General features: G+C 40.2%; 1 protein-coding gene across 4 annotated transcripts in view; it reads right to left on the bottom strand.

Moving 5' to 3' along the window:
- The window catches only part of Mcmdc2 (minichromosome maintenance domain containing 2), a 34,784-nt gene that overhangs the window by 1,425 nt on the left and 15,884 nt on the right, over positions 1-17,475 (bottom strand). For all 4 annotated transcript variants that reach the window (XR_014997373.2, XR_014997374.2, XM_085677308.2 and 1 more), the window contains exons 10-14: positions 17,239-17,444; positions 11,087-11,253; positions 9,847-10,026; positions 7,189-7,331; positions 2,814-2,923 (exon numbers count right to left, since the gene is read on the bottom strand). Coding sequence is in view for 2 of the 4 variants with exons in the window: in XM_085677308.2 (XP_085533434.2) it covers positions 2,814-2,923; positions 7,189-7,331; positions 9,847-10,026; positions 11,087-11,253; positions 17,239-17,444 (806 nt within the window). In the remaining 2 variants the exon portion in view is untranslated. The remainder of the gene's footprint in view (positions 1-2,813; positions 2,924-7,188; positions 7,332-9,846; positions 10,027-11,086; positions 11,254-17,238; positions 17,445-17,475) is intronic.

Below are 17,475 nucleotides of genomic sequence, written 5' to 3'. Positions count from 1 at the left end.
CCTTCACTCCGGAGGCAGAGGAAGGCGGATCTCTGAGTTTGAGGCCAGCCTGATCTACAGAGCAAGTTCTAGGACAGACTCCAAAGCTAGAGAAGAAATCCTGTCTTCAAAGTTCTGAACTGTTGACTAGAATCTAATCCTTTTAAGTTTTAAATCTTATTTTTGGTCCTTTTTGAGGCAGGCTCTTGCTATGTAGCCCTAGCTGGCTTGTCTCTACCTCTGCGTGCTGTGATAAAAGGGGACCAGCACATCTGGCTGATTGAAATAAATAGAAAATGGTCTTGAGTACATGTCAGTCGCCCTGGCTCTGGAATCCAGGACTCCACTTGGGTCAGTGTTACACTCCCCCAGGCTGCTTTCCAGCATGCTCAGTGTTGACTGTGCTATCAGTCGTTTACTACATGTCATAAACACTTGAGGATTTACACTGAGAACCAGTCCCTTCCTGGATCACACATCCTCTCCAACTAGAGCCCCATTCCCACTTCATCCCTTATCTTCAACGTTCAGTTGTCCAGGCTGTCTCCATAGCCACACATCCATTCCCACTCCAACCTCTGCCTTCGCAGATGCAACCGTAATTTTAATAGCACATGTCCAGGTCCTAATCTAGGTCATTAGCAAAGCTGACTGGATGTTGCATCCAAGGTCCATCTTTCACTAATCTCTGTTTCTACTCTTGACCTAGTCAAAGCTTGCATTACAATTGCGTGGAGTATGACAACTCAGTTCCTATAATTCTAACCTTTCACTAAAGACAACCTTGGCATGACACATGCCTTTAGTCCCAGCATATAATAAATGTTTAAAAGTTCTGAACTGGCCGGGCAGTGGTGACACACGCCTTTAATTCCAGTACTCAGGAGGCAAAGGCAGGTAGATCTCTGTGAGTTCAAGGCCAGCCTGGTCTAGAAAGCGAGTAGAATAGCCAAGGCTACATAGAAGCCCTATCTCAACAACAAAGATTCACCACAGACAATTGTTCCAAAGTATAGTTGATATTTGGTCTCGTAAAACATTTAGTTTCTTTCTATTCATTCTAGGACCAGAACCCTAGTTACCATACAATGAGGTTTGCAGGCTGGATCTTTATAACCTACTGGTCTGCTCGGCTTGGTTGGCAACATTTTAGTTACTCTGCACCTACATTGATTGCAGTGCCCTCTACCTGGATACCTCATCCTTGAGGTTAAATAACTCTTCCTTATAAGGGTCTCCTTAGTTGTTCTTAACACATAGTTCTGCATTCTCCATAGCATTCATCTCCTCCGTGTAAATTCAGCTGACCCCTCTCCCCACGCACGCATGCGACTGGCTGAGTCACTTTCAAGGACACAGAAGCTGCCCCAACACCATCTTTCTCACAATTGGGAAATATTGTTCCCTTTAAAAACAACCTCTTGGTCTTTTAGCTTCCCCTCCATTACATCCTCCACTCTTCCTTTCCCTACATCTTTAATCTGCTTGTCCTTCACCGTTTTTCTTTGCTTACCTCCTACTCTTATTTATCTCACTCTGTTCTCTACTATTTTAGGGAAGAAGCAGTGTGAGGATGAGGTATGGGGAGGGCAGTGGGGAAGGGACTTAGAAAGGACAGTAAGAAAGTAGAACGACATATGTAGAAAATTCCATAAGGAAACCTATCACTTTGCTAACTTTAAAACTAATAAAAGTGAAATAATATTTATGAAGCTTTTTAATACAGTATTACTTAAGAGTTAAAAATCACAAACACCTCACTGAAATTCATCAGCTAAAGGAATTGAACATCTTTTAACTTCCCTTAAATATGTTCTTAAATATGTCAGTGACGTCTTTACAACATAGTCAGTTTATCACAGAGTCCTTAGTACAAAACCCCAATATACCTTAACAATTATATGACTGATGTCACCTTTCCTCCCTCCCTCCCTCCCTCCCTCCCTCCCTTGCTCTCTTCTTCCCTCCTTTCCTCTTTCCTTTCTTTTCAGTTTTTTGAGACAGGGTTTCTCTGTGTAGTCCTGACTGTTCCAGAACTCACTCTATAGAGCAGGCTGGCCTTGAACTCACAGAGATCCACCTGCCTCTGCATCCTAAGTGCTGGGATTAAAGGAGTGAACCACCACCACCTGGTTGCAGCACATTTCTTTATGGTTTTGAAAATAATGTGTCTGTTTTGAAAAAATATGATCTTAAAATAAGTAAAAGAAGACCAATTAAAATACTTACATATCCCTACTGTTTAGCATTCATTGGAACCAGTGTTCTATCTAAACTAGTTCAGGATGACAATCTTTTCTAGTAATCAGTAACTCCACAACCTACTTCCTAGGGTTTACCGTCTATGTCCTTTGTAAAGGACACACGAATTTGTAGATAGCGATTTACAAGCCTCTTGGCTTAGTCTGGGAGCGGAAGGGACGGGTCAGCAGTGGTTAGGAATGCTTGCTGCTTTCAGCACAGAGGCTGAGGCTTGTGGACGGCACGTTAAAGGCGAGCCTGGGCCTTGTGGTGAGGCTTAGTCTCACAGAACTCCCCGACGGCAATCGTACAGAATCAGAAGTCTATTGTCAGATGACACTGCGCCCAGCAGCATGGCACACAGCTGGAGTCCCAGTACTCAGAGGCTGAGTGTATGGTTTGAGTTCCCAGTCAGCTGGGCTATATGGTGAGACTCTGTCTTGAACAAAGAAAAATATAAAATTCCCCTATAAACGGCAAATGTTCAAATTCAAGTATGTCATATCTAATAACAATAAAGATGAATTACTTTAAAGTATTTAAAGTGCAGGTAATAATAAGCTAAGACTATTTAGGAATCATTAGTGAATTACCATATTTCAATGTGAGAGACATTTCAAACAATAAGGCTGCAATCAGTACATCTTCTTTGAGTACTTTATTCCTTAAGTTCAGTCGAGCATGAGCTTCAGATAAAGAAACTCTGAAAAAGAAAACTGAAGTTAATAAACACATGTTAGTATTACAAAAATTACATATTTAGCTCCAAAGCTAGAGAGGAAAAAAAACAAAAAAAAATACATAGTTAAACAGGAACCAAGTAAGACACGACATGAGCCATGTGTTAGTGGTCAGCATACTGTTTTTTGTTTGTTTGTTTGTTTGTTTTTCTTTTAAGCTATTTCTTTCCCATCAACTTAAATAAATTGTGCCAGAAGGAAGTGCCCTGCCTTGTAAAAAAAAAAAAATAACATTGACTTCCACTTAGCATTCCACATCCCCTGCCCTAAGTTCTACTTCAGTAAATATACACTAGAGGGAATAAACATAACTAAGTATCCTATAGATATATAAGATATATAGATCCATAGTTGCTTGGTGCTCCCATCAGCTCCTCACCTGTCTAGAGTCCCCACAGCATCTTACAGTACAGAGTTCTTGTCACATAAGCGAATTCTGTGCGCAGCATTCTGAACTGCTCACTGCCCTGTCGTCTTTGAACACGTGACCATTCACTACTTCCCTGAATGACTTACTACTTTAGACACGTGAACCACTCTCCTCCCCTGAAGCACCTCCTCTCAGCCTTGTCAGGCAGGAATGAGGCTCTCAAATGACCGCTGGATTTGAGAGTCAGGAAACTGAAGTTGAGTCTTTAGGATTTGCTGACTGGATGACTTGGCATAAATTAACTTTGAGTGTGTGTGTGTGTGTGTGTGTGTGTGTGTGTGTGTAGATTTAAAATGAGGATAAGAAGTAAGACAAAATTTCTGTAACCCACAGAATTTATATAAATCTGGGCTGAAATCAGAGTCATTATAGTTTCTACCAATTGGTCTTTTGTTCTATTTGCTGGACCTGAGGGAACTGGAGATCAAAATGTGACAACTCTTCACGTACTCAGGTAACTTTTATAGATGCCCCATGGTTTCTTGCATGAAGGCTAGCAGTGTGGCTCAAGGCTATGAGGCCCTGGGTTCCAGCCTAAGTGACACACACACACACACACACACACACACACACACACAAAATGTGTCATGAAACATAACTTATTTTTTGGTTGTTTATTTTTGGTTTTTTTTTTTTTGAAACAGGGTGTCTCTATGTAGCCCTGACTATCTTGGAACTTGCTATCAGGCTGACTTTGAACTCACAGAAATCCACCTGCCTCTGCCTTCTGAGTACTGGGATTAAAAGTGTGCCCCATCACATTCGGAGAAACATAATTTTCATCTTTTCAATATTCCAGCTACTTTCCTTATGACCAGATTTGTTTAACCTTTACAATCTAGTACTGTGTGCATTATTTGACTGTCAGAGGTAAGGTAGACTTGTCATTCTCTTGCTCTTACTACATGTTCTATTAATACAGCCTAAATCTCAAAAGATAAGTCACATTACATGCTTGCTCATATTAATCATGAACAGAATGACGTCTCCTGCACGCCTTTCTCATCCTCAGTGTCATTACCCTCTTCCCACAGACTCACACTTGCACTAGAACGCTTGGGAACCCAGTTGGAGACTTCATATTTATTCTACTAACCTTTCTCTTGATAGATGAAGATCATAATTCAAATCTGTGATGGTCTCTCAGTGTAGCTTAAAATATATTTGATTATTGTAAACCTAATGTCCTCATTCAAAATCCTGAAAGCATGTGTGGAACCCTCACAAAAGGAGAGGTGACTATTGTATAGAAGAGGGAACTGAAGGCTCAGGATCTTCTGGGTAGGAGGGCTCTTACCGTGCTAGTCCATAAACCCCGTCTCCACCCTTACTACTTGTCCATATAATAGGAAAAGGTAGCATTATATTAAAAATAACTCTGCCTGATTTTTGGATCAAAATAGTCATTTTAAAATGAGGTTATAGAAGTTTAAATAAAGAGTATCTTTTACTTCAGACAAAGGACAACATGAGATATTGGAACTTCCAAAACTGAAGGAGTATCGTTTGTCTGAGTATGGCAACTATGACTTTACTACGTACTTCTGGTTAGTATTTGAAAACTTTTATTAAGGATTTGATTTTTACCTTGACTTACCTTTTGCATTTCAGCTTTATTTAAATAATATAATTGAAGAAAGTGATTAAACATATCCATCTCTTGTAGATCCGTTCTTGGTGCTGTCTACACATTCATTTAATTTATTTTATATTGCAGTTATAACAAGATACTGCATTAATTTGTTTATTGGATTATTTTACTTTTGATCTTTATAATTTGAGATTGTATTTTACTATATCAAATGAAATAATGGCCTATCAAAAGGGACTATAAATTATACTAAAGTCACATCATAATACCACATATCACAACAGTGTGACTGGTAGGACTGTTAAAAGTGAACTAGATAATCTTTCTTTGTGTGTATAATTTCATTTGGGGAAGCAGAATGTGCCTATTGTCAATATAAAATATATTTTTATGCTTCTGTCTGTGTTCAACATACTGACTTGAATGAGCTGGAGAGAGAGCTCAGTCTTGCTGAAGTGCCTGCTCCACAGGCCTGAGGGCCCAAGTTCAGGCCCCAGCACCCACATGAAGAAGTCGGGAGCTGCAATGTCACTGCTAAGGAAGGGAGAAGGGAGGCTCCCTGGAGCTTGCTCAGCAGCTAGTCTAGTCTAATCAGTGAGGTCCACGTTCAGAGTCTCTGAGAGTGACTGACACTGACATCAGCTCTGGCCTCCTTGTTGCGCCCCCATACATGTTTACACATACACACACCAATGTGTAGACACACATGTATACACTCATATACACGCCTAGAGAGGTAGCTCAGTGGATAAAGTGCTTGCTGGACAAACACAAATACCTGAGTTCAATTCCCAGAAGCAGTGTGAAAAGCTGAGTCTGGTGGCACAGGATTGTAATTCCAAACAGTGAGAGGCAGAGACCAGCCAATCCCTGGGGACCACTGGCCGGCCAGCTTAGTGTACTTGGTGAGCTCCAGGCCAGGGCAAGATCCTGTCTCAAACATGAGGTGGGTGGTATCTGAGAAATGACACCTGAGTCTGATCCCTGACTTCTACATGTGAGCACACACACACACACACACACACACACACACACACACACACACTTAAAAATGTATTTATATATTTGCTGTTATTTATTTATTTTGAGATCAGGTCTTACCTAGCATAGTCTGGCCTTAGCTTACTGAGTAGCTGGGATGACACCCTGCCTCCATTTTCTTAGGGTGCACCACACCCACTTTAGGAGGGATTGGGGATTGAATCCAGGAACTTGTGCATGCTAGGCAAACACTCTACCGACTGAGCTACATCTTCAGCCTATGCTGATATTTGAAAAAATAATTTCTGGAAGTATTCATTAAAATTGTTAACAGGCTGGGTGATCGTGGCACACGCCTTTAATTCTAGCACGCAGGAGGCAGAGGCAGGCAGATCTCTGTGAGTTCGAGGCCAGCTTGGTCTACAAGAGCTAGTTTCCAGACAGGCTCCAAAAGCTACAGAGAAACCCTATCTTGAAAAACAAACAAACAAACAAAAACCCAACTGTTAACTGTGATTTTATCTCTGGGTAGACAGCTAGGTATAGATAGTGTTAGGAGCATGCATTACTCATTTTAGATTTTGTAATGTTCATAAATTTTTATAACAAGAATTATTCATTATTCACTTCTTAAAAAATAGTAGCATATTTACTAAAGTGTTTTAAAGTACAAGGAACAAGGCTGGGAATATGGTTTAGTGGTAGGGTGCCTGTTTGCATGTGAAGGTCTTGTGTTCAGTCCTTGACACCATACTAAATACATAAATAAATACACAGAGGTACAAGAAACAGTGCAGTGTCTCTATGGGGGAGGGAGGAGTTGGAGGGGAGGGAATGGAGGTGGATTGGAGCTAAACACATTATATGCACATATGAATATTAAATAAATTACTTAATAGGAAAGTTTCTTTAGACCCAACTGTAACAACTTGGAACACAAACAACCACATTAAAAAGCAATCATTTACATTGAAATTGTTGGACTTTTTTCAGGCATATCTTGTACGGAGGATCCAATAAAAACAATTTAGGGAAAGGAATTATTAGTGGTGCAGATGACTTAAAATATAACAAAGGAAGTCATTAAGTCATCTTAAATTCTTCTGAAACAGTAAATAATCAACCAACTGACATAAATCAAACAGAGAAACAAAAAACCAAGTAAGTTAATTAAATTCATATTTAGAAATCAATTTTGGTTGTACAATCCTGGGTTGAATACCTACAAGTATTTTAATGCAGATGCTGACAGCTTCGACCCGTGTATAGAGTCTGCTCTGATTCTGCGACTCGCTAGATAATAGCCGTGAATCATTCTTTCTGCCTCCAAGCTGAATTCTATAGTCAAATTCTGCGCAAAAGCCAGGAGCTAAGTTGAAAATATAAAAAAATTAAAGAAATTTAGTTTTATTATGGATTCATAATTCCAAAGTGTACAGCATACGATTTTTAAGTTTCTGTAAGCTTTACATCAAATATAAATAAATATCTGGGTCATTTCCAAGTCATTGAGCACTTTAAGTCATTACCTTTTGCTTGTAAAAGCTATGAAAGCTTACCTAGAATAGCCTCTCTCACAGTCCAGGAGTCTGCTGTGCACTGGGCCTAACGACTAGATGACTTTTGTGCTCCGTGGGAGAAGATTCTCCCTGGAGCTCACGTCTCATTTGAATGCTAAATTCCTAGGCAGTTTATTTCTTCATAGCTTTCTCTCATTTTCCTTAGAACTACTGCCCCCCACCACTGAGGAGGTACTGTGTTACTGCAACAGAGGTAAGTGATGACTCGGGAAGATCTGAGCAGAGAATAATTCTTTTTGAGAAGTTGATGTATATACTGGGGATGTGGGTAGTGTGCATGTGCCCTGGCTTGAGTGTCATGTTCTGGCCACTGAACTCAGGTGGTCAGGCTGGACAGCAAGCCGAGCCACCTCCATGGCCAGAATGATTCTAAAACACAACAGTTAACACTGACCCTCTCAGTCCTGCTTGCTCCTCTTTCTTTGTCTATAATTCTCAGTTCTTTAAATCACTTTATCACATAATTTTCAGATTTTTTGTTGACTTTACTATCTTAGCTGTTTTCTTCTTTTTTTAAACTCATAAGACCTAAAGGAAATATTAACCATTACTAGGATGCTATTAACTATAGTTACACCTGGTATTTATAGTATTGTGGGGTTTGAACCCTGGGCCATACCCAGCTAGGAAAGGGCTGTACTGCTGGGCTACATCAGCACCCAGTTTTCTCTATTGTCTTTCAGAAAGGATTTATTGTCCCACGAGTGCTTTTTCAGATGTCAGCCCCTGCAGGAACTGCTTCAGGACAGCCCACATCATAAATACAATGAATGCAGAAGGTAAGGGTGACTTCATGAAGTCCCCCTAAAAGCCCCTCTATTTTTGTCTGAAGATAGACAATTCTGAGGGGTGTCTTGAGCTTTGCAGCTTCCTGTAGGCCGTTCACACACCTCTGCCTAGCCTGGCTTTCTCCCTTCCTGAGACAATGACAGAACACTTTCTATCACACACTGGGCACCAAGCCCTTTCCTCTCTACATTCCCAGTCCTTAGCAAGTTTTATGCTCTTTGTTCTGTGCGGCACACAGATTTCCATTTTACACTAGTTTACATCCTCAATAAAGTTCACAATTGCTCTCTTCTACCTGAGCCGCAAAGGCGTCTGCAAACTGCTAAAGCCCTAAGATTCCACAATACATTTTGCTCCAGGCAAGAGTCAATTTTCTCACACCTTCCCAAATATATTAATTTCTACTTCTATGTCTTTGCTTTTATTGTTAATTTCTGCTTAAAACACATTATTCTTGCTATAAATTTTTTACTATTTCTTAATGTCCAACTAAATTCTCATCTTTTTCCTAAAGTTTTCTTGCATCCTATATTCATATTTTATTCTGAATCCCATATATATTTAGAGCAATGCAAGCTCAGTACTTAAGTTGTCCCCCAAACGGTCACGAATCTTGGTTCTCTCTCAATTAATAGACTCTTCAAAAGGAAATTCCATAGTCATGAAATGTTAATAAATATGTTTACATGGCCTAGCTTAACTTTCTATAGAAATATTCTATTCTATTTTAATACATTGATTTTATTTATTTATTTATTTGAGAGAGGGTTTCACTGTGTAGCCCTGGCTGTCCTAGAACTCACTCTGTAGACAAGGCTGACCTTGAGCTCAGAGATCCATCTGCCTGTCTCTGTTTCCTGAATGCTGGAATTAAGGCATGTGCCACCACGGCCTGCAACATTGATCTTTTTAAAGCTATAGATATTGGGATAGTAGTAGAAATAATAAACTTAACATTGAAGTTTCCTCACACAGCTGGTCAGTTATTTTTTTCTAGACAATGTTCAAAATGTTCAAAATCTGGAAGCAAGCTGGTACAAAAGAACACCAGCTAGCATGGTAGCAAATGCCTGTAATCTTAGCACTTGAGAGGCAGAAGCAGAAGAATCAAGTTCAAGGCTTCCTTGGCTGCCATAGTGAGTTCCAAGCCAGCCTAGACTACATATGACCTTGTCTCAAGATTAAACAAAACAAAAACCAACTTGATAAACAAAATCCAGAAGAAGAAAAAGATGATGCTCAAGTAATCTTCTATTGAAATTAAGAAACGGGGCTGAGGAAGGCTCAGTGAATAGAGGCACTTGTTGCCAAGCCTGACCATCTGAGTTCCTTGCCCAGAAGCCCAGGGTAGAAGGAGAGAACGGCAGTCTACAAGTTACTCTTTGACCTTGGTGTGCACTGGGGTACACTTGTGCCCCTACACACTATATAAACAAATCAATTTAAAATTTAAAAATGGATAAATTGAGAATCAATGAAACGGGAATTCTGGATAAGCATTTTATCTACCTTTACCTTTTGAAAATCTTCAGTTGTGAACTGTTTAGAAGCTAAGTAAAGCAACCCCTCGGGATCCATAGCTTTCTTTAAAGTATGTTGCACAGTAGGAAGAAGTGGGTGGCAAGAAGAAGATTCATTGCAGTGAATCAACAGTCCAAATGCCTCCACAAGATTAGCGGGAATCAAACTGCAATCCTGTATACAGAAAAAGGTAGGGCAAACAATAAGCTAACTAAACTGGAAATAGTTAAATCCAAATAGATTATTATACTATTTAACTTATGTAAGGATTATTTCATTATTAACTAGAGTTTAAAACAACTTCTGAAAAAAATGTGATACTTGTTTTCGGAAAGCAACTTTTTAAGAAAGTTCTTATCGAGTATTTATTATATATTGCTTACTAAACCCTTCCGGGGCTCAGTTAGCAAAGTGCTTGCTGAACAAGGGTGCTGAATTCTGTCCCTCAGAATCCATCAGAAAGGCTGAGTGCCACAGCAGGGGCCTGGACTCTCAGTGCTGCGGAGGAAGGAACAACGGCCCTTTGAACTTGCTGGAGAGAGAGTCTAGCTGAACTGGGGGGTTCCAGAGAAACTCTGTCTCAAAAACTAAGGTAGACTGCAATTGAGGAAGACATCTGGGCCAACCTTGACCACACACACACACATACACAGGACCTCACTATTCAAATAGAAATCTGTACTGACTAGACATCTAATTTGCATGACTGAAAACTTAAGGGTAGAGATGTCACTCAGAAAAAACAAAAACAAACATTAAAACTATTATTAAACAATTGGATCATTATTCAGTTGTAATGTCTGATAAAAGTATATAAACACATTAATAATGAAAACATTATGAAGTCATATTGCTGGATACAATAGTGCATGTCTGCACCCCAGCTCTCATCAGCCAGCAGAATTACTAGTTTGAGGTCATTCTGGGCTGTACAATGAGTTACAGCACAGCCTTGGTTATCTAGTGAAGCCTTACCTGAAAATAAGAATGAAGAAGAGGAAGACACATAAGAATGAAGAGGTAGGAAGGGGAGAATATGAACACAGACTAACAGTTCTCTCAGAAACATTTAAAAACATTTTTTTTTGAGACAGGGTTTTGCATAGACCAGGATGGCCTCAAACTCACTATGTAGATGAGGATAACCTTCCTGCTTCCACGTCCCAAGTGCCAGGATTACAGAAAAGTGGCCTCCTCAACAATATTCTCACAGTAAAACATTCAGAGTCCTTACCATCTGGCCAATCGGAGCACTGGTTTTCTGCACAGTTCTCCTTGAAGATGAATCCATATCAACGAAAGACCAAAAACTGCACTGAATGGGGAAAGTCATCTGCTGGTCGATATCATCCCCAAACTTCTTTCCTGGGATGAACACTGTGATGCTCCTGCTCTCCAAAACTGCATCAGAAGACGGGACCCACGTTATCTAGGTGTCCGGTGCTGCCAGCACACACTAACAGTTGCTACTGTCAATCTCTTCAGATTTGGTCATGCTAGGAGATATCCTATATGTCCACAAATCAATAACACATATCGTCATGCGGAATTTTATTATCTAAACAGATAGTGAAGACACAAGTAAATTTGATTGCTTTACAAGATACTACTAAAATTAGAGCAATGACCATAAAAAAGAACAAGGTAAGAAAACTATTTGAAAATTATGTCTGTGTATGAGCTATTTGAGAATCACAAGCTAGAACTGCGGTTGGGCGTCTGGGTGAACAGGCAGAGGACTAGGACACTCACACAACAGGCTTCACTAAGCCAGGCTGGCCTCAGACTCACCCCACAGCGGAGGATAATCTGGAACTTGGATCCTCCTTCCTCCACTCCCAAGTGCTGGGATTATAGGCCTGTACCACCAAGCACAATGTATACAGTGCCTGGGACAGAAAGCAGGGCTGTGTATGTGCTAGGAATAGATTCAACTGAGTCACATTCCCAATTCAGTAAGTGTCCTTTTATGTGTTTAAAAACATGATAGAAAACAGTCCATTCATGAGGGAATGTCAGAAGACAGAGAATAAGATCCATGACAAGTGTATTTCAAATTCAGCAAGTTCAAAACCAAAGTCATCAAAGCCCTGTCCCACTTAAAACCCAAACAAAATCTAGAAATCTCCTACTCATACTTTTGTCTTTCCTTCACACTTCAAAACAACCAATCTATGTTTTAATCTTATTTTTTAGGATTCTAACTCCCAACTGGATTTCAAATTAATCTTCTAATTCATTTAATTGTCTCTCCTCCTCCTCTTCTTTCCCTAGACAGGGTTTCTGTGTAACAGTCCTAGCTGTCCTGGAACTTGCTTTGTAGACCAGGCTGGCCTCAAATTCACAGAGATCTGCCTGGATCTGCCTCTTGAGCGCTGGGATTAAAGGTGTGTGCCACCACCACCCAACTCATTTCTTTTGTGTTCACACGTTAGACTTCTGTAACTATGAAAAACTTCAAGATAAGACTCATTTGGCTGTTGTTCTAGAGGTTTTAGTCCATCATGGAGGGGAGGACTCACTTCACGGTAGTCAAGAAGAGAGAGATCTGTGCTCATTAGCTCCAAGGGAAGGAGCCACCAATGACTTCCAGACACACTCAGAAGTGTGCTTTATTACTCTCGTAGGTGGTCTCAACCCATTCAAGTGTACAGTCACGGCTATCACGTTATACTTTTCTTTATCTTGTAAATATTTAACCTTATAGAAATTGCCCTCGCAGTTTTCACAATGATTACACTACTTGCTACTCCTCCAACAATACATGAGAACTCAGAGGTTCCACATCTCAACAGTTTTTCTTGTCAACTGTTGGATTTCTTTTTTTGTCATTCTAGTAGACAAGACTAGTTACAAAATTTGTGGAGCCCAGTGGAGCCCAGTGTAAAGCAAAGTCTAGCATGCTGTTAAAAATCAGGAAAAATACTTCTGTTAAAGGTACAACTATGAACAACTTACCTTTAAATGTATCTTATATGTAGGTTTATATTTATACTTTGTTTTCTTAGAACATTACAAATAAGATGTAATAGGAGCGATGTAGAAAAACCATACCAGAATGTACAATTGATATTTTCCCTCTTAAAACAATTCTATGGTTAACCAAAAAGTGATCCAGCAATTCCACTCTTGGATATACTCAAAGAAGTCAAGTCTAGAACTCAAACAAGCATTTATACACCAGTACTGTGGTGGTTTAGATGAGAATGGTCCCTATAGGCTCCCCAACATGATGGCTATAGTCTCTAACCCTATGCAATTATAAGCTACAAATTAAATGCTTTGTTTTAAGTTGTCTTGGTCTGGTGTTTTATTATGCCAATTGAGAAATAACTAAGACAAATACCTGTAGTGGATAATTCACAATGTGCATAAAGTGAATATAGCAATATATTGTATCTATCAATATAATAGAATACTATTCAGCATTAAAAGAATGAATTCTATTAATAGATAAGTTCACAAAGACAGAAAATGGAATAATATTACCAGGGGCTAGTGTCTGGGAGAATAGGGAGTTATTATTTAATGAATATAGAGTTTGTATCTGGGGTGATCAAACCATTCTAGAAATGGAGGGTGTTAATAGATGGACAAGACTATGAATGTAGTTTGTCTTACTCAGTGTCTATTGCTGTGAAGAGACATCACAACCAAGGCAACTCTTGTAATAAGGAACATTTAATTAAGGGCTTTCCTAGACTCTCAGAGGGTTGGTTGCTATGATTATGGCAGGGAACATGGCAGCACACAGGCAGGCATGGTGCTGGAGAGGTAGCTGAGAGCTTTACCTCCTAATCCAAAGGCAGCTGGCAGAGAAGGCAAGACTGGGACTCACACTGGCATTTGAACTCCTGCTCCCAGTGACACAGCTACTCCCACAAGGCAACACCTACTAATCCTTCCCAACTGTCCATCAACTGAGAAGCAGACTCCCAAATATATGAATGAGCTCATGGTGGTCATTTTCAAATGCCATAAAATTGTACAAAGATTGATATGGCAGCTTCTAAGGAGTGTATATTTTTGTATTTCTTAAAATTACATTTATTTATTCATTTTTATGTATTCATTTAGGTGTGTGTGTGTGTGTGTGTGTGTGTGTGTGTGTGTGCACGTGCACTCAAGCACGCTTATGTGCAGGTCATAGTTTGTGTGTGTGTAAGTCAGAGGAATACTTGAGGGAGTCAATTCCTTCTTTATAGCATCTGTTCCTAGGTATCAAACCCAGGTCACTGGGCTGGTGTCAAGCACTTTTACCTACTGAGCCATCTCACCATCATTTTTGTATGGTTTCTAGAAGAGTCTTTCTAGGTAGCTCAGGTTGGCCTCAGACTCACTATGTATCCCAGACTGATCTTAAACTCAGGACCCTTCCACCTTAGCTCCCAGAGTGTCTGCACCATGCTTAGCTTAAGTAACTTTGCTCAACTGAAAAAATGAAATACTGATACAAGTTATGACATGGATGAAGTAAACTACATTTTTTATTGCTAAATTAAAGAAGGCAGTCACAGATGGCCAGATATTAAAGGATTTATTTATTTATATGAAATGTCCAGAATAGAAAATCTCTATTCTGTAGGAAATGATTTTATTCAAATGGACAGCAGAGCCTTTTTTTTTCAATCAAGGATGGTAAGGACATGAACTGCATTCATGGTAGGGAAGGGTAAGGGATTAGATACTGTGGAATAATCACTTTTGAACACTGTGAAGAAGTGTCATTCTGATTGGTTTAATAAAAGCTGAATGACCAATAAGTAGCAGGATTTCCAGGCATGGAGGACACTGGGAAGGAGGAGGGTAGAGACAAGGGAAGACACAGAGGAGGCAGAAATCAGGATGGACTGTGTTCAGATGGCGTAAGTGAGCCTCAGGGTACACATGGATGGGTAGAAATGGGTTAATTTAAGTTATAAGAGTTAGCTAAAAACAAGCCTAAGATATTGGCTGAGCTTTCATAATTAACCATAAGTCTACTGTCATTATCTGTGAGCTGGTGGCCCAAAGAAAAATCTGCCCACACATGGAGGGGAGGGAAGGGAAGGGATTGGACTGCGGTTCATAGTGAGGGAAGGGAAGGGAAGGGTTGGACTGCGGTTCATCAACAACGAATGAAAAGTCACTGAGAACCGAAACGAGAGCAGATTGTGTCAGGAGGGCTCCACAGAGACTGCAAAAGCTCTAAGAAGGTTAATACATACATGAATGTGTTTCCTCCATCTCACTGACTTTCCTTGCAATATACAACTTCAAAGTTAAAGTTATTTTAAAAATTATTTTTTTTGTATGTGGTGCTGGAGACCAAACCTAGGGTTTTCTAGGCAAGCTCTCTATCTGTTAAGTTACATCCCAGCCTAAAGATATAAAAAGCATGCACTCTACCACTGAGCCTAAGATGTTTGTTTTTTAAGTTACTGACTTGTGGAAACTTTCTGTATTCTGCACACAGCCCACATGTCTTAATTACTGTCCTATTGCAGTGAAGGGACACTGTGACCAAGGCAGCTCATAGAAGAAAGCTTTTTAACTGGGACTGACCTACAATTTCAGAGAATTAGTCCACGCTCATGGCTGGGAGTATGGCAGCAGGCTGCAAGCAAGCCTGCTGAGAGCTTATGTCCTGGCCAGCAGGCAGGAGGCAGGAAGAGTGAGAGACTGGGCCTGGCCTATGGAAACTGCAAAGTCCACCCCAAAAAAAACGGCACCTCCTGATCCTTCCTAAATAGCTTACTCACCAGGAGCCACACATTCAAATGTGTGAGCCTCCGGGGCCATCCTCACTCAAACCACTACGTCTATGCACGCACTCAACTGAGTAACTGGAAAGGAACACAGAAAGCAAGCTAAGCATAAACACCTCTCTGTTTTCTGACTATGGCTGCAAAGTGCTGCCGCGAGCTGCCATCTTCTTTCCCTGGCTGGACGGACCTACCCTGAACTGTGAGCCCAAACACACCCTTTCTTTGGTAGTTGCTTTTGTTAGGTGTTAGGCTGCAGTAAGAGGTCAAGTAACTAATACACCGGTGAAGTAAGACTATTTTGTAGCTGCTCTGTGCACTGACAGGAGTGTCAGACTCTCCCTAAACAAAGTCCTCCTTCCCATGGTCTGACAGTGTTTGCTGAAACCTTCAAAATTTCCCATAAGGACAAGAACCAAGAGATTTCAAAGACACACTTTCTCTCTAGGGGTGATCTGCTTCTGTCCTGTGTGAGCCATTTCTTAAATTTAGAACTAAATAAAACAAGATTTGGGGAAGTAATTCCGGTTGAGTGCGGCTGCCTGTAAACTATCAAATGTTCTATCAGTGACCTCTAGTAGATGCATTTATTTATCAAGCCAAATTTCTTTGGTAGGCTGGACTGTCCAAAATGCACATAGGTCAGTCTGTTACACCTTTCCAGAAGTTCACACTCTGATTAAGCAGGACCTGTCTCAGCACAGTAGAGTATTTAAAACTAATCAATGTGGAGCTTGAGGGATGGCCATGTGGTTAAGAGACTGGCTGCTCTTCCAGAACACCTGCATTTGATTCCCACAACCAACATGGTGGCTCACAACTGTCTATAAATCCAGCTCCAGGGGATCCAATGCCTTCTTCTGGGTTCTGGGAGCACCAGGCACACATGTGGTGATCAGCAAAACATTCATAGTCAGTCATAAAATAAAACAGCAAAAACCCAAAATAAAATCAATATAAACTATTGTATCAATAGAATAAAGCAGAAAAACCACAAAATCAAATTAATAGATGTAAGAAACAAGATCTGACAAAATCTCAAACTGATTCATAATAAAATGTCATGGCAAAGTAGGAATAGAAGGAAATCTCTTCATCATGGGTTTTCAAGTTAAAACAACAGCAAACACCCCACAGCTGGCATTACACTTAACAGTGAGAAACCTGAAGCAACTCTTTTCCACATTGTGCTAAAAGTCTTAGATAATGCAATAAGACAAAAAGAAAGAAAACTGGCCCAGAAGAAAGTCATGTATTAGAACCCAGAGTAAAGGCTAAAACAATGCATTTGCAAATTAAATTCTTATTTTATTTCTAAAGCTGAAATGAGAAATGGCATTTGGCCTAATATTCCCCACCCCCCTTTTGGTTTTTTTTTAGACAGGATTTCTCCGTAGCTATGAAACCAGTCCTGGAACTCACTCTGTAGACCAGGTTGGCCTTGAACTCACAGAGATCTGCCTGCCCCTTCCTCCCGAGAGCTGGGATTAAAGGTGTACAGCACCACCACCTGGCTTTTTTTTTTCTTCTTCTAATTTTTATCTCTTAAGCCCTGTGTGGTACCATCTCATCTATTAAATGACTCCTTGGTACTGGTAAGGTGAGGTTCAACAGGAAGAATAATCTGAAAAGGGTTGTTTACCTGACTGAAGCTGTTCGAGTTTGTCTTTCTTATGTGATGCCAGGTCTCCTATGAAGCAGACCCCACCCTTAGCTAGCAGAGCACTGCCGGCTTGAATGCTCACTGCTCCAGTTCCATATTTATTTCTAGACACAGTAGGAAAAACTTCAGTAGAGACAGGGTGACGTATACCACGGGAGACAAGATTCATGCTATAATTCAAAAGTCTAGGGAAAAACAAATTATCCATTGATGATA

This window comes from Myodes glareolus, chromosome 16 (genome assembly GCF_982192425.1).
Source record: "Myodes glareolus chromosome 16, mMyoGla1.1, whole genome shotgun sequence".
Taxonomy (NCBI): domain Eukaryota; kingdom Metazoa; phylum Chordata; class Mammalia; order Rodentia; family Cricetidae; genus Myodes; species Myodes glareolus.
This window is presented reverse-complemented; position numbering and strand designations above follow the sequence as displayed.